This window comes from Geosmithia morbida, assembly GCF_012550715.1.
Source record: "Geosmithia morbida isolate 1262 chromosome Unknown scaffold_11, whole genome shotgun sequence".
Taxonomy (NCBI): Eukaryota; Fungi; Ascomycota; class Sordariomycetes; order Hypocreales; family Bionectriaceae; genus Geosmithia; species Geosmithia morbida.
The window spans coordinates 914,300-939,393 of record NW_023336198.1 but is presented as its reverse complement, the minus strand read 5'-3'; the positions used below and the strand labels follow the sequence as shown (position 1 = coordinate 939,393).

The 25,094-nt window shown below is 58.8% G+C and overlaps 7 protein-coding genes across 7 annotated transcripts; 2 read left to right on the top strand and 5 right to left on the bottom strand.

Annotated features, from left to right (window-relative positions):
- Nucleotides 1–9: 9 nt before the first annotated feature.
- Nucleotides 10–2,495, bottom strand: GMORB2_2074 (holliday junction resolvase YEN1; the record flags this gene model as incomplete). Its single annotated transcript, XM_035464054.1, has 2 exons — nt 10–2,407; nt 2,482–2,495. 2 exons carry the CDS (start codon nt 2,493–2,495, stop codon nt 10–12), a joined length of 2,412 nt encoding a protein of 803 aa, XP_035320318.1.
- Nucleotides 2,496–2,879: 384 nt separating this feature from the next.
- Nucleotides 2,880–4,760, top strand: GMORB2_2073 (actin; the record flags this gene model as incomplete). The annotated part of the gene is made up of 2 exons (XM_035464053.1): nt 2,880–3,328; nt 3,404–4,760. The coding sequence occupies 2 exons, from the start codon at nt 2,880–2,882 to the stop codon at nt 4,758–4,760; spliced, it is 1,806 nt and encodes a 601-aa protein (XP_035320317.1).
- Nucleotides 4,761–5,264: 504 nt separating this feature from the next.
- Nucleotides 5,265–8,335, top strand: GMORB2_2072 (seryl-tRNA synthetase; the record flags this gene model as incomplete). The annotated part of the gene is given in 3 exon segments (XM_035464052.1): nt 5,265–6,867; nt 7,076–7,620; nt 7,628–8,335. Coding segments are annotated over 3 exon segments (2,856 nt in total).
- Nucleotides 8,336–9,685: 1,350 nt separating this feature from the next.
- On the bottom strand, nt 9,686–12,042 carry GMORB2_2071 (protein-serine/threonine kinase; the record flags this gene model as incomplete). The annotated part of the gene is made up of 3 exons (XM_035464051.1): nt 9,686–10,052; nt 10,218–11,627; nt 12,029–12,042. 3 exons carry the CDS (start codon nt 12,040–12,042, stop codon nt 9,686–9,688), a joined length of 1,791 nt encoding a protein of 596 aa, XP_035320315.1.
- Nucleotides 12,043–15,095: 3,053 nt separating this feature from the next.
- On the bottom strand, nt 15,096–16,055 carry GMORB2_2070 (AT hook; the record flags this gene model as incomplete). The annotated part of the gene is made up of 1 exon (XM_035464050.1): nt 15,096–16,055. One exon carries the CDS (start codon nt 16,053–16,055, stop codon nt 15,096–15,098), a length of 960 nt encoding a protein of 319 aa, XP_035320314.1.
- Nucleotides 16,056–17,259: 1,204 nt separating this feature from the next.
- GMORB2_2069 (Ca2+-dependent lipid-binding protein, contains C2 domain) lies at nt 17,260–21,071 on the bottom strand (the record flags this gene model as incomplete). The annotated part of the gene is made up of 2 exons (XM_035464049.1): nt 17,260–20,661; nt 20,772–21,071. The coding sequence occupies 2 exons, from the start codon at nt 21,069–21,071 to the stop codon at nt 17,260–17,262; spliced, it is 3,702 nt and encodes a 1,233-aa protein (XP_035320313.1).
- A 1,797-nt stretch (nt 21,072–22,868) lies between these two features.
- On the bottom strand, nt 22,869–24,969 carry GMORB2_2068 (MFS transporter, DHA1 family, multidrug resistance protein; the record flags this gene model as incomplete). The annotated part of the gene is made up of 2 exons (XM_035464048.1): nt 22,869–23,376; nt 23,525–24,969. The coding sequence occupies 2 exons, from the start codon at nt 24,967–24,969 to the stop codon at nt 22,869–22,871; spliced, it is 1,953 nt and encodes a 650-aa protein (XP_035320312.1).
- Nucleotides 24,970–25,094: the final 125 nt, after the last annotated feature.

Below are 25,094 nucleotides of genomic sequence, written 5' to 3'. Positions count from 1 at the left end.
GCATGCAAGTCATTGCGTCAGATCAATGATCGATACGTCGCTATACCGTATTACGCCGCGCGCCTGGCCGCTTGCTTTGAGTCTACGCTCCTCCCTAGAGGCCGTCTCGTCCGCAACGTCCTCGTCGACCTCGATCTCCTTGAAGAAGCCGACTGCGCTGGTCCGCGGGACGAGAAGCCTCTTCTTCTTCTGATCACCAGCCTCTGCAGTGGCGGCGCCGTCCACGTCCCGTTTGTCATCATCACCCGGGCCAAAAGGGTCTTCTAGTTGGTCTTTTTGACCTTGAGATGAAGAACTGCCATCATTGGTTCCTGCCTGGTTCTTCTTCTTCTTCTTCTTCTTCTTCTCCACAAACATGTCCATGGATGTCTGCTTGTACCCCGCCGACTCGGGCGAACCAGTCACCGCGGCCGCCTTCACGCCCTTCCCAACCTGACTCGGGGCAGGACGCGAGCGTACAGGGCTAGGCACTTCCTTGCGGCTAGCGGGAGGCGGCCTAGGATCACGTGCGGCAGCTGTTGTTGCTGATATGGGAAATGGTGGTGGTGGTGATGGCGGAGGGGATGCTTCCGTGGCGGCAGGACTCGACGAGATGACAATCGTCTCCTGAGGCTGTTGGTGTGGTCGCTCAGAGATAAAGGGGGTCCTAGTGGGCGTGAGTAGTGAGCCAGGGCTTGTCCAGGGATCGGCCGGGTGCTGGTCCGGGTCCTCGCTCGGCTCAGATGTGGGCTTACTTGGTTCCCGGGGAGGAGTTGACGACGGCGATAGCGACGGCGATGTAACGAACGGCTTCTCCTTCTCCTTCTGTGGTTGTCGTGATGATGATGGTGCCCGGGAGGGGCGAGAGCCTGGGGGCTGACTCTTTTTAGCAGCAGGAGTAGCAGAGCTGCCACCCTTCTCGAGCATGGCTGCGTTCTCGAGAACCGACGTCTTGGTGACGCGCACAAATTTGTCAATGGCCCCTCGTTGCATGCCCGTCGCTGCCGTCGTCTTCTTGGTCTTTTCGGACGCTTTGCCCTTGGCTGCTGTCTTCTTGGTGGGGGATTTGCGGACGGCCTTGGCCCGTTCTGCTCCTTCCCATGCAGAAAAGGCGCGGGGCGTCGTATTCCTGACGACGTCCTCGAGTACCCAGGCGAGATCGGGTTTGGTCTCGTCAAATACCTTGGCGGCCTGGGAAGCCGGAGGTAGCGAGCCCCCGTCTTCGACCTCTTCGTCACTGTTAAGGGCGAGGCCGTCCCGAGACACGAGAATCTCCTCATCCACCTCCTGGGACAGATCAATGGGTACCAATTCCCGAGGCATAAAGCTGAGACGGAGCTCCGGCTCGCCGTCGGTGCTAAAGTGCGTCCTGCGGCCCGATATGCGCTGGATGGTGGTTCCATCCTTGTCGGCGGCCCCGAGCAACATCTTGCGGACGAGGAGGGCGGCTCCGAGGACGCGGATAAACTTGACGGCACCTATGCGGTAGTCCCAGTCGAACGTCTCGCGGGCAAACTCGCGGAGGGCGTCCAGGTGTAGCTCGTCGGGGCCCCCTTCCAGCTTCTGCCGCAGAGACTCCATGGCCGACTCTGGCGAGACGACGGGGTGTGTGTAGTAGCGCAGCACCTCGAGATTGGGGAAATCCTCGGGGATGGAGAGTGCCATGTGCTTTGTGCGAAAGTAGCCGCTCTCGTTTGTGCGCAGCTCGTGGACCAGGGACCTGCGCCACTCGCGCAGGCCCTCACCGTCCGACACCTTGAGGCGACATATCGACTTTCCGTAGCCGGCTTTGGCCGCCTCGCAGGCTACCTTGACGCCGCACCTGGGTATGCCGTCGGGGAGATAGTCGCCGCCGCTCATGAGGGCGACCAGGACCATGCCCTCCCTATCGAGTCCCAGGTTGGCTAGCCCCATGTCGTGTACGTCGTACAGGGTGATGTGGGTGGGCGCCTTGGACCCCTTGCCCTCGGCCGACCAGTTGCGCAGCGTACGGGTGCAGCCGAACATGATGGTGTCGACGTCCTCGCTCAGCACGGCATCGACCAGGCCCCGCCTCTGCATGAGGGCGCACTCGGCCTCGGCCTCGCCGGGGGCGTCGTGCACGGGGAAGCCAAACAGCCGGATCAGCCGCTTGGCCTGGGCAATGGCCACGCCATCGCCACGGCCCGATCGCTTGTTTCGCTTGAAGGCGGGCTTGTTGGGCCCGTCAAAGACGAATATGGGCTGTACGGGGGTACCCAGGAGCCGCACCAGGCGGTAGAAGAGGGTCCTGACGGCTGGGTTGGTACCTCCCCGAGCGGCCTGCGCTTGGAACTGCCATATGGCAAAGTCTATGGCTAGGCGGAGAGGGCGCCCCTTCTCACGGAAGCTGTCGGCTGTGAGTCTTGCCAGAGCCACACGATGGCCCCTTCCTAACTCGGGGTAGATGCTGCAGACTATGTTAGCCAATGACGGTCTCCCTACAGCGAGAATATATGTGGTAAGATCCTCGAGAAGAGTTACCCTTTGATTCCCATGAAGGGTGTCTTGGATGCGTTTACGGGCTCATGGATTCACGTTGATGAATTCTCGGATGGGGACCAGGCATATGCAAATGAGGAGAAGATGCAAGTAAACATTGAACTCAGTTGCCGGGGTGGCGTTGTCGGGGTTCAGGGGGCCTCAGCGATGAGATAGCCCCTATAACCTCTGTGAAAGGCGCTGTGGTGCATAGGATTAGGATAGGTGGTCGCTGGCCGTTGGGCTGGGGGTTCAGCCACAGTCTTATCAGCCACAAATTCTGGGCTTCTCACATACGCATTCATGGGCTAAGACAGTTTCGCTCATCGACGAGCACCAAACACACATTACACTGTGTACACAGGCACACATAACCACATTCAAGACCGCGCGTCATCGTCATGGAGTCGGCCACGGGGCCCACGCTGGCTCATAGGAGTGTGGCCAGCATCCGCTCCGGACCTTCCTCACGATCTCAGGGGCCGCCGCCGGGAGTATCGACGACGACGCCTCATACGCCACCTCGTTCCATGGCGGTGTCGTACGGCTCACCGTCGACCATGCGGGCCGACGAGGACATCATCGTCCTCGAGTTGGGCTCGCGCTTCGTGCGCGCCGGATTTGCGGGCGACTCGCTGCCCAAGGCCACGCTGCAGTGCGGGTTGGATCAGCAGAGGCGCGTGGGTGATTTTCGAGCATGGCAGCCGTTATCGACAGCTGATGGCGCAAGGAGCTCTGGACACATCGAGTGGGCGGCGGAGCATGAGATATGGCGCTACGATGTGCGTGAGACAGACCTGGGCCTCATCCACGACAAGCTCGACCGTCTTATCAGAGAGGCCTTTTCACGGTAAGACGCCTCGCTCGCTCGCGGTCTTTCTTCCATTTTCAACCACACGTCCAGCTCACATGAATTCCTTCCTAGCTATCTGCTCATCGATTCAAAGGCACGTAGGATGGCCCTCGTCATTGACTCGGCGGTGCCACTACCTCTGCTATCGACAGTCCTGGACACGGTGTTTGGCAGGTTTCAGACCCCGCTGGTCTCACTGCTGTCTCCGCCCAGCATGTCGGCCGTGGCTGCCGGCGTGCGTTCTGCCCTTGTGGTGGACATTGGGTGGACAGAGACGGCTGTCACGAGCGTCTACGAGTACCGCGAGGTGAAGAGCACGCGCACCGTCAGGGCAGGCCGATATCTGCTGGACGAGGTGTATGCCAAGGTGCTGCGGCCGCTGATCACTGGGAGCCATGGCGAACATGCTGCCGCTGCCGCCGAGCCGCAGCGGGTCATAAGCTTCGAGGAGAGCGAGGACATAATGTGCCGTCTCATGTGGTGCAGGGCGGCGGCCTCTAGGTCCTCCCAGAGGGACTCCGCGCAACTCGAGACGGTGGAGGAGCAGGACGAGACGGACGCCGAGGCCCCGAACGCATCGGCACTACCTAACCGCGTGACGCGAGTACCTTTGGTCTCGACCTCGCCGCCAAAGACGGTCGAGGTCTCACTGGAGAAGATGGCCGACGTCTGTGACGACAGCTTCTTCGCGTCGTCAGCACAGGCCGCCGCCTTTGACGACCACGAGCTGCCCATCCACACCCTCGTATACAAGCACCTCCTCCAATTGCCCATCGACGTCAGGGCCATATGCATGTCGCGTATCATTTTCGTGGGCGGCTGCTCCAACATCCTCGGACTGAAGGAACGCGTCATCGACGAGCTGACGGCCACGGTTGAGCAGAGAGGCTGGGAGGCCACTTCGGGTAAGGGCGTCGACCAGCTGCGCCGCAACCAGAAGCTCCAGCGGAGGGCGTCGTCGTCATCATCGTCGGCAACCGGCGGCGGCGGCGGCGGCGGCGGTGGGGGCGCATCCTCGCCCACCAAGGACGCCGAGGCATCCCCCGTGTCCGACCAGTCCGAGGAAGTCCGCAGCGGCGCCTCGAGCCGGACGGCCGCCTACAGCGAACCCGAGAGCCAGGAGGACCCCACCGAGGCCAAGGTCAGGAAGCACCGTGACCAGGCCCGCCTCATCCAGGGTCACATTCGCGCGCTGCACTCTCTGGGGCCCTGGGCTGGCGCGAGCCTGACGACGCATCTCAAGATCCCGGCCCTGGCGACTGTCGACCGTGACCTATGGCTGCAGCATGGTGCCGGGGGAGCGTCCAGGCCTGGCGACGTTGATGCCAAGGTTCAGCAGCAACGGCAGAGCATGGGGCCCGGTGGGCTGGTGCGTGGAACTGGTGGGCACCATGCCAACTGGACATTGGGGCAATGGGGCGTCATATGAAGCAGATGGATGGAGCTGGACCTTTGGAAGGGACGGAATGTTTAGATACCCTCTTACTATACTTTTGGTGCGTGAATGCGAGAAGATGCATGCGATGCGGGCTGTTGGTTCAACCACCACCAACGATGGATGATTGTGTATAGAGCACTTGGGAACAGCCTTGGCAATTCCAGGTAGCATGTTCGATGATACAATGAGAATAAGGGAGACGAACAAGAAAGCAATAACGGAAGAGAAGATGAATCTGCCACAATCGTATGAGAACCAGACTGTGACACAGCAAGTAATGGAGGTCCCAATTCCGATTCCGACCCATTGGCGCTAAGCCTAATCGGGGAGAAGAAAGTTCAAAAGCTACAACCCCCAGCCGAACGATTCTTGAACATATCAACTACATGCCAACCCATCCAAGCCCCCCCCCCCCCCCCCAATCTCAGCCAGACAAGGGAATCAGCCCACTTCTCATATCAGCTATCCAGTACCATAGGGTAGACAGATGAGATCATGAACAGAACCGCCCACCGTCTCCGCTGCCGAGCCGGTCGGCTCAGGGCGACGCCGCAGCACAGGATTCCGTCAGCCCGAGCCTTCTTCTCATCAGAGGCTACCGGCAACGGCCCACCGGATGGCAGCAGCAGCAGCTCTCTGTCCAAGCGTCCGTCGTCGGCCCCCAAACCGATCCTGGACATCAAGAAGATCCGGCAGAACCCGGAACTGTACGAAAAGACGTGCATCGACCGCAACTACGCGCGGCAGGCGGGCCACGCCAAGCGCATCGTCGATCTCCACGCGGAGTGGCAGGACCTGACGCGCAGCGGGCGGGCGATCCGCGAGCGGTCTAATCTTCTGCGCCGGCAGCTGTCCAACCCGATGACCAGCTCAGATGATGACGTCCAGGACGAGGTGCGGCGCATGACGCGCGAGGAGATCCAGGCCGAGGCGCGGCGGCTCAAGCAGGAGCTGTCGGGCATGACGGACCAGGAGTCGCGCGTGCTAGCGGCCATGGAGGAGCTAGCTCTGGATATGCCCAACCTGACGAGCGAGGAGACGCCGCCGGGCGACGAGGCCGTCCTGCTCAGCTACATCAACCAGGTGCCGGCTCCGGCTGCGGCCGAGGCGGACGGGGAGGGGGCGACGAAGACGAAGACGAAGCCGCTGTCACACGTGCAGATAGGGATGGACCTGGGGATCCTGGACTTCGCGGCCGCGGCCACGGCCTCCGGCTGGGGATGGTACTACCTCGTGGGAGAGGCGGCCCAGCTGGAGCAGGCGCTCATCCAGTACGCCCTGGCGGCGGTGACGCGGCACGGCTGGACGCAGGTGTCACCGCCGAGCATGGTGTACAGCCACATCGGTTCGGCATGCGGGTTCCAGCCGCGCGACCAGAGCGGCGAACAGCAGGTGTACACGGTGGCGCAGACGCGGCACGACGCCGAGCGCGGGGCGCCCGAGATGTGCCTGACGGGCACGTCGGAGATCTCGCTGGCGGGCATGAAGGCGGCGTCGACGCTGCGGGCCGACGACCTGCCGATGCGGCGCGTGGCCGTGTCTCGGTGCTACCGCGCCGAGGCGGGGGCCCGCGGCGCCGACACCAAGGGTCTGTACCGCGTGCACGAGTTCTCCAAGGTCGAGATGTTTGCGTGGACCCCGCCGGACCAGGACGCGGCCGACGACGTGTTCGACGAGATCCTCGACATCCAGACCGAGATCCTGTCGTCGCTGGGGCTCCCCGCGCGCATCCTGGAAATGCCAGCCCACGATCTCGGCGCCTCGGCCACCCGCAAGGTCGACATGGAAGCCTGGTTCCCCGGCCGCGCCGTCCGCCGCGGCAGCAGCCCCGAGTCCCAACAGGAGGACGGCTGGGGCGAGGTCTCGTCCGCCAGCCTGTGCACCGACTACCAGACTCGCAGGCTCAACACGCGCATGCGCCTGCCCGGCGACAAGCTCACCTTCCCCTGGACGGCCAACGGGACGGCCCTGGCCGCCCCGCGCATCATCGCTGCCCTCCTGGAGAACGGGTACGACGACGACACCAAGACGGTGCGTATCCCCGAGTGTCTGCGACCATGGATGGATGGAAAGGACAAGATCGGTCTCGGACGTCAGCGTATGAATGGTTTGTAAACTCTTTTTTTCTTCTTTCTTTCCTGTTTTGTATGTGTCAGAAAGAAGAAAAAAAAAAAAGGTACGCAAAAAGCGTGTTCCGTGTATATTTCTTCGCCAGAAAAGATTTCTATACATTGTGTAATATATATATGTATCAAGTCTCCCTCGGCGGCACATGAAACAGCATACCACCCGGCATGCCCCTCCAGCGATAATACCCGCTCACCTTCTTGAGGGCGCCGGCCCAACCGAGATCTCTGCGTCTCCAGGCCCTGACGAGCGGCTCACCCCCGACCATCTGCAGTCTCCTGACGACCAGCCTGTCCGCGCCGGCCTCGGCCTCCTTGTTCCCGTCCTCGCCATCGTGGGACTCGACCTCGCTCTCCTCGAGCACGGCATCGACCGCCACCTCGATCCACACCGGCAGCGTCCTCACCTGATCGAGGTAGATGACGATGACGGCGCCCACGCTCCCCAGCAGGCTGGCCAGCCAGAAGACCCAGAACCTGCCCCCCCCGGGGCCGTACTGCCCGCCTATGGACACCACGCCCGACACCACCGTGACGGGGAGCAGCACGCCACCCAGGTACGACAGGCGGTCCAGGCTGCGTCTGTCGGCGGCGCTGCGACCCTTGTCCCTCTCCTCGTCTCTGCCTTCCTGCCCCCTGCCGGCCTCCTGCCGGGTCGACGTGTGCGCGGCCCGCCGCAGGACCAGATGACGATGCACACGCTCCACCAGGGCGGTCCACACGTCGTACGAGCACGCGGCGGCGGCGGCGGCGGCGGCGGCCTCGGGCGCGAACCGTGACGAGTCCTGGTTGCGCTCCAGGGATGACAGGACTGCCCGCAGCGTAGGCTCGTGCGGCGGCGCGCTGAGGAGCCTGCCTAGGAACCCTATCCACCGTCTGTATGCTATCTCGCCCGGTGCCTTGCCGTCGAGCAGCTCGCCCTCCATGTCCGTGCCGCCGCCGCCGTCGTCTTCGTCGCCGTTGTCTTCGTCGCCGTGGCCGACGAGCAGGATTTCTGGAGTGCCCGTCCAGAGCGACATGCGCCGGAACCGCGCACCCCCGCGGCTCGTCGCCACGGGGTACTCCCACGCCACCCCCGGCCCCCCACCGGTGCTGACCCACGGTGCGTTCCGGGCGTGCGCGTCCAGGAAGGCGGCGTCCACCCCTCCCTCGCGGACGAGGGCATCCGCCACCCGTTGCCGCAGCGGCCACTCGTCCACCACGATGAGGCTGCCGTCCCCGGCGGGCCGCGGCAGCCTGGCGATGCGCCCGTCGCCGCTCCTCGAGGCCAGCAGTCGGCGTCGCAGATCCTGCGTGTCGACGAGCCCGCTCCTCCTCGTCCTCGTCCTCCCCCTTTTCCCGGTGTGCCCCTCGCCGTCCCGTTCGATGCAGTACCCCGGCGACGAGTCGCGGTCTGCCGCGTCGTCTTCCGTCTCCGAGACGCGGTACCACGTTCTGTAGCGGGTTCGTGGCCGTCTGGACCGAGGCAGACTCCGCCTGTCGCGGGCCCTCTGCGTCGCTCTCTCGATGATCTTCTCATCCTGCATTTCTAGGGGGCCCATGTCCATATCGGGGGGAGGGGGGTTGGCTTGTGCTCTCTGTCGGAGCGGGGACAGGCTCTTCTGACGACGGAGGGACGACATCCTACCCATTCTTTCTTCTTAGTTGGATTTTTTTTTTGGTTGCTTTCGTGCAGTAAGCTTATTATGCTTATTATATATATAGAACTATTGGGGGGGGGACGAAAAGAAAGAAAAAAATGATACTTTTTTTTTTTGGAAAATATTCCATGTTACATTATAATATATATCGACATCTTAAAACCCCCCCCCCCCCCCCATACGGTACGGTACATATTATATACATCTGACCAAGAAACCTGCATCAATGTAGATCATATGATACGAGAACAGGAAGAGCATGACCATCCCACACACCCCACCATACTACCGTACGACCAACGTGACCGATGGTCTCTTCTTCCTCTTCCTCTTCTTCTTCTTCCCCCTCGATATGCTCTCTGCCATACTTGTACTCGCCATTACAACTATCCTTCTTCTAGTCAGGTGTGTGGAAACAAGTACCCGAGTGATAGTGGTGATAATACAGTAGTCATCCTGAATCATCCATCCTACCGGTCAACAACCAGGTCACGAGGTCTTTCACGTGTAACCCACATACGTGCCTGAGACATCTACACCATTCGCACATATTCGGCAGATCGGATGAAAAAAAAGAGATATTAGTGAGTCTTGAGGATCTATTTGCTCTTCTCAACTTCTGTGTTGCCGTGCCGTTCTGTGTTGTGCTGTGTGCATGTGTTTGCAAGATATGCAAAGTGAACAAGGGAAGAAGAAAAGAAAGAAGGCAAGAACGGGAAAAAATCAGAAACCAACCACCAGAGAAAGACAAAAGATGGTAAAGATATACATTTACTCTCCTCGTTTGTGCCTGCTTTCATTCCATTTTTACTCTTCCAACCTTCCCCCTCCCCACTCCCTTCTTTTCCTCGATCCCTTATGTGAAGAAGAGAAGGATTTGAAAATAAAGTGTAAAAAAAAAGGAATAAAACGCCATACCGTGTACCACGCCATGAGATTTTTAATACAAAAAAAAAAAGTTCGCGCATAAGGGGGGCATGAAATGGGACGTCTCTTTTCCGCTCATGCGCTCTCTTCTTTCTTCATCTGCTGCCTTTACGTTCCATAGTATGGACAGAGCGGACCGGGTCTCTCATTCTCCAATCTTGGCGACCCCGGTTCCTCAAAGAGAAGAAGAGAAAGAGAGGGATGGAGGAGAAGCGTGAAATCGCTAAGAGTGACCGTTCATATAGAGCTGGTCATCATCGCCGTCATGATGTAGCGTGACGCTGTTGAACTCGAGGAATGGGTCCGGCATCTCGTTTCCGGGCGTGGCGAGCCCGCTGTCGAGGGGAACGCCCTTGATGTTCTCCGGTCCACCAATGTCGATGCTATCGCTCTCCTTGACGTTGCGGAAGTTGGGCGTCTCGCTGCCCTTGGGCGGATGCGGCACGATGGGCGGCTTCATGTGCCGGATCAGGGCCCACTGAGTTGACCGGAAGAACGGGTGGGCCTTGATGTCTGAGGCGCCGGCTCGTGCGCCCAGCCGACGGTTCTCGTCCTTGATGAGGAGTTTGCGGACTAGGGATTTGCAGAGGCTGTTAGGGGGAAGGGGGTGGGGAGTCAGCACTGTATGTGGGAGACGAGAGAGCGTGCAAGGAGAGTGAAAGGTGTGTGTGTGTGTTAAGAGTGAGGGGGGGTACGAGAAGTGAAAAAAAGGAAAGAAGAAGAAAAAAGGAAGAAGGGAAAAAAAAAAAACGTACTTTGAAATTTGGGGTGAACCCGAGTGATCGGGAAAGGGAATATCTTCGCGGAGGATATTGGCAAAGGTGGCGTTGCGGTTCTTGCCCTTGAAGGGCGTGGTCCCGTACAGCATCTCGTAGATGAGGATGCCCAGCGTCCACCAGTCGACGGCGCTCGTGTGGCCGCTGCCCTTGATGACCTCGGGCGCGATGTACTCCTCGGTGCCGACGAAGGAGTTCGTCCGGAAGTTTGCGATGCACGACCTCGTGTCGATGGTCGGGAGGCAGTCGACCCTGGCGCCGTTCTTGCCCACGATCATGGTGGGCTTACCTCCGGGGTCCGACTGCTTAGACAGGTCAAAGTCGGAGAGCATGATGTGGCCGGACTGGTGGAGCAGGATGTTCTCGGGTTTCAGATCGCGGTAGATGAAGCCCATCAGGTGGAGGTACTCGAGGGCAGCCGTGACCTCGGCGGCGTAGAACCGCGCGTCGTCCTCGCACAGGGATTTCCCAGGCCTCGTCTGGAGAGCGCGGAAGAACTCGCCGCCGCTGCAGTACTCCATACACAGGTACAGGTGGTCCTCGGACTGGAAGGAGTGGTACAGCGTCACGATGAACGGGTGGTTGCTCGTGGCGAGGATCTCCTGCTCGGCGAGGGCGCGCTTGATCTTGTTGCGCTTGATCATCTCCTTCTTGCTCAGGACCTTCATGGCGTAGAGCCTGTGACTCTTCTTCTCGCGCACCAGATACACCTTGCCGACGTCTCCCTTGCCGATGAGCTTGATCTTGTCAAAGCTGGCGGGGCTGACCTCGACGGAGCGGACCTTGATGGAGTTTGAACTGTAGGTCCGACGGAAGGGCACGCTACTGGCCGGGTCGGGCAGATTCGAGAGGCCGTCCTCGGCGGCCGACGGGCTCAGCGACTGGTTCTTTGCCGCCTCGACCTTCGCATCCGCCACGGAGAAGGGACCGGGCGCATCCGGATCCTCCTGCAGGGGATCGATTTCGAGCTCGGCCGTGGCAGGACGGTGGCCGTTGCCGCCGGGCTCACCGCCCGAATCGGCGGCGGCCATGGCGGCGGCACCGCCGTCCTTGCTGTTGAAGAGGCCCTGGGTGTTGGGGGCACTGGCGACGCGGCGCAGCCTCCTCGCCAGCTCCTCCTTTGTACCGGCGGTGGGCTTCTTGCCCCCCTTCTCATCGTCGGGGCCCGACACCAGGAGGGTGGGCGGGGTCGAGGGCGGGGTCGAGGGTACAGAGCCATCGTTGTGGTGTCGCAGGCCGGGCATGCCCTGATGGGCAAAGTAGGGGTTTGCCTGAGCCGTGGGGCCCAGCACCTCCTCGAGCTGGTTGCCCTCGCTGGTGACGGTCTGGGAGCGGAAGCGGCCTACGGTGCTGCTGAAGAGCCGACCGCGAAAGGGCCTCCCGGCACCGCTGGTGTTGTTGGCGCCGTGATGGGGGGTAGAGGCATCGTCGTTCGATGACGAGTCGTGATCATCGCTGGCACCGCTGCCCTTGGCATTAGTGTTGGTGTTTCCGTTGCTGCTGCTGCTGCTGCTGCTGTTGTTGTTGTTGTTGATGCGAAAGAAGTTGCGCAGTCGATGGCTGACTTGACCGCCGGGATTGCCGGGAGAAGAAGAGGATTTGGTATGCATGACCTTGTTTCGTCGCAGGTACGTAGGGGAGGGGGGCGCAATGTACGAGCTCGAGCTTGATTCGATGCACGTCTAGTCTGGCCGAGATATCTGCTGATGGTGGTCGATATCGGCGGCGAGGGAGAGATGGAGGTGAGGGGGGGGGGACGGTTGATCTTTTGGGTTGATGAAATCGGTCACGCAGTCGGTGCCATGTTAGGCACGGCAGTCGAGAACGGTAGGCGTCGAATGAAGAATCGAATGGAAAGCGTTGATGGTACGCGTAGAAGAAGAAGAAGAAGAAGAAGAATGAGAGGGCGAAGAGTAGGAAGAAAAGGTTGGATTGGGACGCAGAGAGGAAGAGGGTTGATTGGTGTTTGGATGCAGTATGGAAGTACCAGCCAAAGCAAAGCAAAGCAAAGCACTCACTCTTTTTTTCTTTAAAAAAAAAAAAAGAAAACAAAAGAAAAAAAGAAAACAAAAGTCAAGGCTGCAGGGACGGGAGGAGCCAAGGTAGTAGGTAATAATGTCAAGGAATGGGGGACCAAGGGAAAACGTGCGGGTTTGTGGTGGCCCTGGTAAGTGAGCGGCGTCGGTTTCGGAGCGGGTCCCCCAATGGGTTAACAGGCCAAGGCGCACTACGACGTACGACTCGCTGCAGGGGTGCGGGGGGAGAAGGAGTGACGAGTGGTGAGAGAGACAAGGATGGAGGGAGGGAGGAGTGACGGAGAGAGTGTGTGAGTGTGTGAGTGCGTGTGTGTGTGTGTGTGTGTGTGGTGGAGGATGAGAAGAGAAGTATCAGTTACTCTCCTGTACGGTGTGTGATGATGAACAGAAGAGTCGGGCCTCTCTTTTTCATCTTATTTTTATCTTGTTTCTCATGTGAGGGGGAGGGGGGAGAAGGACGAGAGAAGGAAAGAGAAGAGAGGGAGGAGAGAGGGAGAGAGGGAGAGGAGGGAGAGGAGGGGAGGGGGGGGGGGGGGGGGGGGGGGGGGGGGGGGGGGAGAATGGACTTGTGGCCTAGATCTTTTCTCTCTCTCTGGCTCCTCTGGCTGCCTGCCTGTCCACTGGCAGCGTCCAATGTCCAACACTGGACATTGGACGCTGTCAGTGGAGAGAGACAGAGTACGAGGGAGGCTGAAGGTGGATCGTGGATTGCTCAGCAGAATCCGAGTGCCTGAGGCAGATGGTCTGCAGCCCTGCAGCACAAAGCCGCCACTATCGAGTGCATATAATGACTGATTTAGGTACGAGTAACCGGCAATCTGTACGGTATCACCACCGGAATTCATCAAGCCTCACAGGCAGTGATACAGCAACACTGTCTAATTCAGTGCTGTTACTGCTTCTGGTGATGCAGCAGTAACAGATCATACAGTCGGTCTATGGATTACCGACATTACCAATACACTGCGGAGTAGGAAGAAGAAAAAAGTCGTGGCGTATGACCGCTGCATTAGTGTACCATGTCCATAGGCAGTACGTAGTATTACGTAGTACGGATACTAGCAAGGCTCAAGAGAGGCACTGCCACTGCCACCGTCTTGCATCATCCGCAGTAACCGTCGCATGGTTCCGGAATAAGACGTTTCTGGAGGCCACGTGACTTTCTCGTAGGGGGCTCGGATTGACTTGTATCGACTGATTACAAAACAGGCGCATGACCGCATTTCCCGTGCAGAATATGAATATGTATATATATATATGTGTATGTATATATATATGTGTATGTGTATGTATATGGATGTATATATATATATATATATATATATATATGTATGTATATATAGATAGTTGGATAGATGATAGCCTTCCCTCTTTCTTCTCTTTCCCTTATACCATTCTGAACAATAAAATCACGATTGTATTCTTACTCCAGTCACGATACCGAATATAATACAATCACCCGTCTCATATACGCAACACACGTGCGTTATATAGAGGGTCACCCAGCGGATTCAGTGCCTTCCCCGAACCCGTCTTCATGATACTTTCTGTGCTTATCATGCCGGGAACTCGTGTTGTCAGTTGCAGCATCACGTTTCCCTGTACGGAGCAGTAGTACAAGATGCGGCCATACACAGTCAAGTCGTAGGCAGATCTCTCGATCTTGATCAGAGCCTGACCTCTCAGCGTGGAAGAGGGACAGACGTAGCAGAGCGAGTTCGATCTGTGCACCGCCGCCATACACTTCAGACTTTACATGTACGTGCATTGTAAATGATAATACATGATACATGCCTATGCCGTATTAAACAGAACCCCCCCCCCCCCCCCCCCCCCCCCCCCCCCTTTGGCTGCAAATGATTTCTATCTTTCATCTTTTATTATTTATTCTTTTTTTACCCGGTCGTGATGCCGTCTTCCCACCACGGCTGGTGCTTGTGGGGATGGGATTGCAAGACTGGCGTAATAACTTGAGGGCCAAGGCCCACCCCGAACCCCCCACCCCTCATCTACCCGTTCGACAGACACGTTTTAGGAAAGACGGACGATGCACGGCCCTCTAGGCCATCATCATGTTTGGGCGGAACGCCTGTAGGGCATGTTATATGTTATGATGATATAATACTATGGACCCGTCATCGGACATGCCGTGGACTGGTGTGGGCTGTCGACTTTCTTCTTTTGCCTGAATCACAAAATCCCGCGTTTCCCCCAACGATGGCCGGCCAACCAGAACGTCGTCAGGGTTGACATCATCAAGACGAGCAGCCTATCCATCTCTTTCATCATCGGCTTCCCACTCCCTCCGAGTTCCCCAATGGGAACCCGATAGGTTCGCCCAGTCACAAGCGAGAGCCCACCGGCGGAAAAGGTTGGCTCACCTGACGGGAGAGAGAGGTGATCGGATCTATCTCACGTCTCCCAGCAGTCAATGATGAGCTGAGCAGGAGCCCTTGGACTGCACGTCTTTTTTTTCTTCTTCATTTTTTCACTTTCTCCTCATTACGGTGTGCAATGCACCCGCAGTTCCGTACCAGGAATAAACATGGGAAACCGGTCGTCCGAAACTCGCGGAGCTTTTGCCGGCCATGTGCAGAGAGAGAATGTCGGCAAGATGCAGCACGGCGTCAGATCGTAGTAGAGAAGACGGCTCAGCATATGCCGGTACCATGCCGAGCAAGCTCCGGCGGGGGGTGGTGGTCTGTTGACAAGAGTTCGTGGGAGATTTCCTCCTGCGGAATAGCAGTCAGATGCTCTGAGACAGTGTAAAGACGGATTCGATATACGACTTCGGTTCAAGACCCCCACCCCCCGACGGCAATCACTCGGGAGCCTCCTCGTCATCCTCCGACTCGGAGGGAAGGTTCCTGTCCCTCTCGATGAGCATCTCCCTCAATTTGCGGCGATTACTCCTCCACGTAGCATAATCCTCCACCTCCTGATCCCTGACCGACGGCGTGACCTGGTTCCCCTCCGCATCCTTGAGATAGTGGGGGATAGACTCGTCCACATCGACCGTACCCTCGCTCCGTCGTCGGCCGCCGCTCTTTCCGTGCAGACTGTCGTTTCGCGGGCCGTCACCGACGTGCCAGGCATACGGCACCATGTGCCTGTCCTCGACATGACCTGCCAGACCGGCGCCCCCCGGCGCGGCAGCAGAGGCAGCAGTGGCAGCAGTGGCAGCAGGAGCAGCAGGAGCAGCAGCAGCAGCCGCACACCTGCGCCCCCATAGACATCGTCCGTCGCTGCTCCGGTCGACATGCACAACCTTCACGTGCCGCCTCAGCGTCCCGAGATTGTGCAGCTCGGCCTTGCAGCCCTGCCACTCGCACGTGTACGGGATGAACGGCGCCTCCCGCATCCGACGGTACACCTCCCGCGGAGTGGGCGAGCTCAGCCTCCTGCCCGCCCTGCGACCACCGCCCCGCCTGCCCCTCATGACCATCTGCCCCGGTGCTGGACGCGCCGCACGCTCTGCCCTTGCCGGCGGTGGCGGACGACCGCGGAGCTCGGAGTAGGACATGCCCGGCTTCCAGCCGCGGGGTCGTCCGCGCTGTGATGCCGTGGGCGTTGCTGCTGCTGCTGCTGCTGCTGCTGCTGCTGCTGCTGCTGCTGCTGTCGACGATGATGATGACCCATTCTCATCTGCTGCGTCCAAATATGGCATCGCCCTCTTGCTCGACGACAGCGGCGCTTGTATCGCCACCGAGAGGCGGGATGGTGTGGCTGGTGCTGTGCTTGGTGGCCTTGGCCTACGCGTCATGTCGAGTGGTGAGGACATGTTGGCGATTGGGGGGGTGGGGGACTGACGCGAGAGCCGTGTTTCGTGTATAATTTTTCATGTCTAGTTTCTTCCATGTCTAGGTGGGAAGCGTGCGTCGTATGTGTTCATCTGTTTGGATGCGGATGAGACGTACGTATTTGTATTCAGATGAGTGAGTGGAGGTGAGTGTCATGGAAAGGAAGAATTACGTCCCGCCTTGATTGTGTCGTGGTAAAGACATGCGTGATGATTGAAGGTTGGATGTCTTGTCTGGTCAAACGGTGCCGAATCCAGCTACAACGTCGGACGGATCTTGTCCAGTTGCCTGAGGCAGTGAGTGAGTGAGTGAGTGTTGCAGGTTACCGGGTGGTCGGTCGGGCTCATCACAGCCGGTCGCAGACGTCACACCGCAAGTAGCCGAGTAATATATAACTACGAGTATTGCAGTACAGTTCCCAAGCGTCGCTATAGGGAAGGCGAGTGCGCCGTGACCTGTAAATTACGATGAGGTCTACTCCGTAGAGCGACCTCTATTACTCTTGCTATCCAGCTAGATACCTCTCTCCTCTTCCCCTGCTTTCTCTCGGTATCACCAAATACGTACCTCGAGGCTGCTATGAATAATAATATGTAAACTAGACCAGTGCGGCCAGCCTATCACACTTATACCTTCCCCCTATTATAGTCAGTTGCATCTTCTCCTTAGGACTGTGCAGAGACTATCCCGTGCCCTAGACTCAGCACTATATCATGAAAATCGAGGGCCCATCTATCTCTGTAATATACCATGAGGGGGTACGAAGCATGTAGCGTCAGGTGTCTCTTAGTCACGATCTAGCTATAGAGAAAGGACACACACACACACACACACACACACACACATGCACAATACGCTGCCTCCTTAATTAGCCAGACAACCCCGTAACGCAATATGCAATATATCGGATGACACGATAGGTGGAGCTGATTCACGGTGCTGGTGAATGCAGACGGCGAATCTGCAGTTGGTGATGGCATCATGCATATACATATAGGACCAACAGATAGGGGATGCGTAAGTCTCTTTCAAGGAAAAAAAAAGTTGGGGGGGGGGGGGGGGGGGGGGGCGCGAGTTAGAGAAGAAGTCAAAGCTCATAATTATCAGCAGGTAGCCCAGCATTCTTTGATAAGTACAAACACCGAAAAAGAAGAAGAAGAAACACACACACACACACACACCCCTCTAAATCTCCGTCTCGACATCAGGTTGCCTCCCGCTCAGAGAGCCTAGCTTTGTAACCTTTCTGATAGCAAACTTGGCCTCATCCTTTGCAAACTGCACGTTTCGCATGGGACGCCACTGCATGAGACCTCTGTGTCTGCGGTGCAGATCCCTGCTCTGCGTGCGGTAGTTCCTGTACGCGCTCAGGGGACCGTGACCGTCCTCCCCGTCGTCACCGGACTCCGCCTCCTCCCTGCTGGTCCTGGACCGGCCCGCATCCTCGGATGGATGGGACGTGTTCTCCGCGTCGGGGGCGCTCGCACCGTCATCGTCGTCGCCGTCATCGTCGTCCGACTCTTCCTCGTGATAGCTGCCGTCGCTGCCGTCTGGCGAGTCCCGACGAGAGCCCCTCTTCTTGTTGGCCAGGAGGGCACTCGGATCGTCGCCGAATGCTCCCGACCAGTCGGTGCCGTCCTTGGATAGCCACCTCTTCCTGTCCCTCTCGTCCGCCTGGGCGAGGATGTCGCGGCCGTGGGTGAGGGACTTGTCGTGCAGCCTCTGCACAGAGGGGGGCACCTCCGTCTTGACCTCGGCCCCGCGGACGCCCTCGGCGTAGCAGGCCTCCCAGGTCTCGATCGTCTCGCGAGAGTCGTTGTCGCTGACGAAGCGGATGTGGTCCCGGTCCGTGCCCGGGGAGAAGCGGCCCCGGAACTTGACGCGCCCTATCTCCTCGGCGTCGAGGTCGGGGATGTCGCGGTAGTTGGCGTCGGTGATGTAGCTCTGCGCCAGGCGGAGGCTGTTGTCCACGCGGAGCAGCGGGATGTCGAACTCGCGCTCCTCGCCGTCCACGAGGTCCACCAGCCACAGGGACGCGAAGGCGTCGCTGCGCCGCTTGCCGCCCGGCCGGAACTCCATGAAGATCGGGGACCGGTAGCGGTGACGCACGGGGAGCCGGATCCGCTTGTTGCCGTCGGCGCTCTTCTTGCTGCTGCTCTTGGCGCTGCGGCTGCTCTTGCCGTCGTCGCCGTCGTCGTCCTTGTCGTCGATCCCCACGGCCCCGCGGATGTCGAATGTGCTGCCGTCGTCCGTCTTGGTCATGTGCGACTTCTTCACCTTGGCCGACGACCCGCCGGTGCGCAGGAGAAGCTTGGCCTTCTGGGTCGGCCTGTACCGCTCCACCGTGATCTGGTCCGATAGGAACTCGAACGTGCCGATGTCCCACCCCAGCTGCGCCGGCGGCAGCCTGAGCTCGCACGACCGGAAGAGCACCGAGATGCGGATGCGGCCGAAGCCGATGCCGCCGTCGAGGGGGTACCACCGAGTCGACTCGCTCGCCGTCTGCAGAATGTCGGACAGCTTGAGCGGGACGACGCCGATGATGGGGTCGTGCTGGCGGTTGCGCGAGTCGCGGACGGCCACGGTGACGATGGCGCTGCGCCAGTCGCGGATGAAGCGTTCCGTACCGGCGTTGAAGATGGGCTGCGACGACACCACCTTGGACCGCGTCTTGTAGATGAGGTCGTCGTTGAGCAGGATGGTGCAGTACGAGCTCGGCAGCGACTTGCCCTGCTCCTCCTTGACCTCGCCGGCCTCGGGACGCGCAGGCTCGTACTCCCTGCCCTTGCGGTTGCCCTCGCTGCCCTTGATGTTGGCCAGCTCCAGCCCGACGATCTGGTGGACGATGACGCTGAGGACTCCCGACGGCCACAGAGGGTCGGGAGGCGTGCACATGACGGCGTCCTTGGCCTTGTCCTCCTCGCTCTTCTTGCTGTCCTCCTGCAGCTCAGGCTTGTCCCTGAGCTCGGGGGCCAGGTTCAGGTCCTCGCCCCTGCTGCGGAGGCCCTTGCGGAACTGGGTCTTGCCGAAGAAGCCGAGCTCCCAGTGCAGCTCGCCGGGCATGGTGCTGTCGGCGCCCTCGCCGCGTAGCTTGGAGATGTGGGGGAACATCTTGCCGGGATGCTGGATGAGGTCCTGGATGCTCAGCTCGATCTTGCCGACGACGTCATCTGCCGAGGAGCGGTCGCTGTCCCACAGCTCCATGGAGAGCTGCTCGTCGGCCTGGATCAGGTCCGGGGTGACGAGGAGGCCGCACGTCTCCTCGAAGACGGGGTTGAGGTTGTCCTGGACGACGCGGGTGCAGAACTGAGGCTTGGAGAACTTGCTCCAGCTGACGGTGATGTAAGGGTCGGACCCGCCGCCGACGGAGCCCCTCTGGTCCTGCTTGCTGAGTTTGGTGGCCTTGTGGATGCGGATGAAGATGACGCCGATGGCCTCGGTGTCCTTCTTGACGTCGTCGCCCGACAGCATCTGGCCCAGGTCGAGGGTCAGGCTCTTGGGCGCAACGTACATGGCGGCGGCGGTGGCGATGGCCCAGTTGACAAAGTTGGAGATGAGGGGCAGGTTGAGGATGTTGACACCCCTCTCGATCATGGGCGTGCATCCGGCCTGGACGTTGGGCAGGCCCATGAGGGTGAAGGTGACCGTCTTGAGGAAGGGAGGGTCGGGCGTCAGCTGGACGCGCACGCGGGCCGTGGCGACGAGACCGATCAGCTCGACCCAGATGGGCAGCGGAATGCCGATGACGCCCTTGAGACCCAGGTAGAAGACGAGCTGCATGCCCATGTTCTGGGCCTTGGACATGACGTCCTGTCCCGAGGGCTTGGCGTGGTAGGCGACGGAAACCTCGAGGTTGTAAAAGTCGCCGGCCTGCTCGTTGGCCGCCATCTCGTGCTCGTCCATGCCTGCCTCCTCGTTCTTCTTGCGTATCTCATCCTTGATGTCCTCGACGTGCGAGTCGGGAAGGGCCCTGATGTTGAGGATGCGGATGGGATTGTTCCCCTGGCTGATATCTGCCACGCGGACGGCCTCGATGATGCCGGGCACCGAGGCGGCCATGACGTCTTCCAACGTGTCGGCAATGCTAGCGAACATCTCCGGGTTGACGAGACCCCAGACGATGCCGATCATGGTGTTCATCCACTCGACCGATTCGGGGATCAGGTTGACCGTGGCCGTCTCCCCCCTGCTCTGCTCGCTGGCCCACTCGTTGTCGCGACCCTGACGGATGAGGTCCTTGATCCAGAGCCACACACCCGAGGCGATGCAGAATGCCAGGGGAAGCAGGCCCAGGAGCCGTCCGCCAAAGAAGCTGCCTACGAATATGATGGCCGCGAAGATGCCGGCGCAGAGCAAGTTACCCCGCCTCTCCAGGTTGGCGAACATGGGCTCGTAGCTGACCGAGGGGGTCTGGTAGAAGAGCACCGACGTCTTTTCGCTGCGGATGGGCACATCGGACGTCGAACCTTCCTGGACGGGATCAGGAGGTGCTGTCACATCCTGAGCGTATCTGTATTCCTCGCCGGATTGGTTGGCCTTGGCAGATATGGTGGCTTCTTTCCCGAGGTTTCCATTCGGCACGGACATCTGTGGAGGGCAGGTCAGCGAGGCTCACGCACCAGGGAAATGAACATGGTGGCGATGGGAGAGAGGACAGGGGGGGGGGGGATGGGAAGGGAAAGATAAGAGATACACACCTTGGGATTGTCGACAGCCTCACCAAAGTCCAGTTTAACATCACGGATCTCGACATCTTTGCCGGTGACGGGATCCCTGACTGTGCGGGTATCCTCGTGCTTTTTTCTTGCCTTTTCATCGTCGTTCTTGTGATCTGCCACCTCACCGGCTTTCTTGTTCTTGGACAGGTCGCTGTCAATAGCGGCATCGCGGTCCTTCTTCTCGCGATCGAGGTGGGACATGAACTCCTGGATGTTGGGAATCTTGTTGCGCCCACCATAGGGCTGGACATTGCCAGCTTTGTGCTCTCTGATGTCCATGGTAGCGGGTGTTTTTCTTTATTTCTCTTGCCTGAAACGGGCTGACTCGTGTACTCGATAATATATGGTCACGATACGAGGAGATACGTGTAGAGAGAATGGCCGGGAACAGTTTATGGGAAACTCATAGGTTGGAAGTCGTGGAAACCCCCCCCCCTTTGGTTGTATCGTTGTATATAGAGGAGGAGGAGGAGGAGGAAGAGGGAGAAGAGGTTATGAATTGAGCAAAGGGAGAGCTAGACTTGGCGAGAGGACGGTACGGTACGAACATGGTGCCACCTACGACATCCTTTTTTTTCCTTTCTTAATGTCCTCCCTTTTCAGAAAGAAAATTTATATTTTTCTACTGGGAATCAAACCTGGGCACCAGTTACGCGGCTGGAGCTGTGAGTAGCAAGCAGATCGGATTCATCGACGTCAATGGCAGCGCTAGAATGAGAAGTGATGACGTAGGCGGGGCGACGACGATCGAGTACGTACCTGGGATGCACGTACACGTTCAGAGCAGATACCCTCGTACTCTGAACTCGTATCAATTGTTTCGGTAGAAGCAATCCAGTTGAGGACTTGTTGGGCAGTGACAGTAGTAGTATCTGAGGATCATGTCTACACCCAACTCAATCATCTCTCGATGCTCCTCCAGCTCCCGCTCATATTCGAATATGCCGCCCCTCAAATCCTACCCTGTAAACAACAGCTCGCTGCCCATTGAACAGCAACTCCTCACTTCCATGCTTCTGCTGAAAAAGAAGAGTAGAGCTGAAAACTCTGCTTCGCTAAGAAGACACCAAAATCACCAAAATCTGACTTCATTTTTTTATTATTTTTATTATTTTAATTTTAAATTTTTTTTTTTTTTGCTTTCGGCCCATCAGGCTTCGGGTAAGATCTGAGAGGGGAAGCTGAGCTTCTTACCCCACACTGTATCAGCACATGTCGTCATTGGTATGCTGTCTATTGCTCCTCCACGCAAGGCCAAGAACCATGTTGTCGTGCTACTGCATCGATCTATGCTTCATCGTCGTATCCTGTTCCGGGGAGATCCCTGAATGGATGGAGGTATCCTCCTCTCGAAAGTCAATTGCCTATGCTGGCGCCGCATCTGGGATAGAAGAGGGGATCGCGCCCCTTGGTGTTGAACTGGAAGGGAGCCAGGCCAACCGAAACGGATCGGATAATGAAATCTCTGATGGATATCATCGTACCGCGTATATGGAGCATCGACACTTGGAGTCTTTGTGCCGAAGGAGAAGCCTGAAACGATGACTGTTAACACCTTGTGATAGTCATTGCTGGTTTTCGGACTCGACTCTATAGAATGTCGAATGTCCGTCCCATGCAAGCTCTGTCACCGCTCTGCATCACCGCTCTGCACTCCGTCGTTCCGTCATTAATTTCCTTTTTTTTTTTTTTAAAAAAAAAGGGTTGCTTGTACGTGGGGCTATCTCCACGAAGTCGGGATGATGAAAAAGAAGGAGAAGCAGGTATGGAAAGGGCATGAAATTTGGCGGATGCAGTATATGGGAAGAGTCTCATGTTTAGGATATCATATGACGGAATGGTTTTCCACAAGACAGGTAGGTATATAAGAAGACATGACACATCCTCGACATCTTCTCGGCATGATCCAAACGCGTCAAGCATGCGGAACAGAGGGGAAAAAAAAGGTATGACACAAGGAAACGCCAATATGAACAAGATGGCTGGCATCCTAGAATAAGAAAACGCAACGATGAAGACAAAGATTACAAGGAAGTGTGAGAGGGGAAATAGTAAACCAGGGACAGATGAACGGTCTTACACGTTCTGCCTAGGCGCACCATTATCACTCTCCTTCCGAGCCGCATGAGCACCGGCAACATCATCCTGCTTCTCACCCCGGCCCTCCTTCTGGATCTGACCGTTTCCGTGAGAGCTACTCCCCCGCCGCTCCTCGGCGGCATCCTGGTTGCTGACCACGGCCGCGGCCCCAAACGTGGGAGCGAGCTTGCTCCCCGAGCGGATCCTAGCGCCGTAGAAGTAGAAGACGAAGGGGATGGGCACGAGGACGACGGCGATGCCGCCCAGCAGCGTGCTGGCGTACTGGATGCCCATGCCCTCGAACATCTGGCGCGCAAACAGCGGGAAGACGGCTCCGACGAGGGATCGCATGAAGGTGTTGCCGGCAATGGCCGAGGCGGCAAACATGAGGTAGGCGTCTACCAGGTAGTTGAGGGCCTGGAGGAAGATGGACATGAGACCGAAGCCGGAGAAGATGCCGGACGCGGCGGGTACGGCCCAGTGGATGTCGCTGGTGTAGCCGGTCCTGGGAGTTTGTCAGAGATGCTGGTCGGCACGTGCCATGCAGAAGGAGCAAGAGAAGGTAGGCGGACAGGGAGAGAGAGAGAGGCAGAGAGAGGGAGAGGAGAGAGGAGAGAGGAGAGAGGAGAGGAGAGGAGAGAGGAGAGACATACCATCCAAACCAGAAAAGACCGATGGCAAAAGAAATGCCACCGGCGATGATGCTGGGGAGACGCCACTCGGGGATAGGGACACCATTGTTGGCCGTGAGCTTGCGGTTATACCACGGCTGCTGGGCGAGGACGACGGCACCGGCAATGAACTGGCCGGTGATCATGCCGAAGAAGGTGAGGCCAGACTTGCCGGCGCTGAAGCCGTGGACGCCGACGAAGACGAGGGGGTAGGCGGTGAGGAAGAGGTAGAGCAGCCCGTAGATGAAGCTCATGTAGATGGAGAGGAGCAGGACGATGGGCTCGGTGAAGAGGATGCGGAGGGGGCGGGAGAAGTTCTTGGAGACGAGCTCGCGGAAGTCGACCTCGATCTCCTCCTGCTTCGCGTGGATGCCCCAGTTCTTGGTGCGGCGGCGCAGGTCCGAGGCCTTCTGGACGAGGATGACGGGCGGGTACGTCTCCTCGAGGAAGAAGAGGTCGAGGAGGAAGGAGACGAAGCCCATGATGGAGGCCAGGTACTCCGTCCAGCGCCAGCCGAGGGAGGACGTGACGATGAAGCCGCCGATGAAGGGCGCGAGCAGGGGGCCGGTGAAGACGGCCATGCTGAAGACGGTGATGGCTATGCCGCGGGTCCGGTTGTCGAACATGTCGGAGAAGACGGCGGCGACGACGGAGAGCGGGCAGGCACCGAAGAAGCCCGAGAAGAAGCGGCAGATGAGGATGGTCTGGATGTCCTTGCCGGTGGCGCAGCCGATGCTGAAGACGGAGAAGCCGAACATGGCCAGGATGATGGGCAGCCGGCGGCCCTTGAGCTCCGACAGCGGGGCCCAGAGCGTCGGCCCGGTGGCGAAGCCGATGACGTAGAAGGTGGTGCCCAGCAGCCCGACCTCGGTGCCGACGCCGTACTCGGCCGCCACCACCGAGGTCGCGCTCGAGAAGATGGAGGAGGTGAAGGCGGAGGTCATGGTGGTGTACCCCAGCATGGCCGCCGTCAGCATCTTCTTCCGCAGCGGCCAGTTCTGCGAGTGCAGCGGGTCGTCGGGCCCGTCGAACTCGACCACGTACTCCTCCGAGTCCGGCAGGGGGGGAGGGTAAGGCTTGCCGGCGCCCATGGGGGGTATGGGACCCTCGCGGCGCCGCGTGCTCACGCGGCTGCGCAGCTCCGTACCCACCGTGCTGTGGTGCTGGCTGCGCTGCGTGGCGATCCGGCTCAGCTCCGTCGGGTTCCGCTCCAGGTCGTTCTGCGTCGAGATGCGGCTCACGTTGCTGTGGTTGGCGTGGCCGTTGCGGCTGCGGACCGTGCCGCTCCCTCTACCGTCGTCATCTCCTGACGTAGAGATGCTCGATTCCGACGTTGCCGTGTTGACCCTCTCCACCTCGTGGCTTGCGCGGTTGCGGTACGACGCTTCGCGTTCCGCCCGATACAACGCGTCGTCGACTGAGTCCATCGTGTGTCTTATGTGTGTGTGTGTGTGTGTGTGTGTATGTGTGTGTGTATGTGTGTACGGACGACACACAACCGACCCTCGTTATTATGTCGGGATGAATGGAGAGAGGGAGGGAGAGAGGGAGA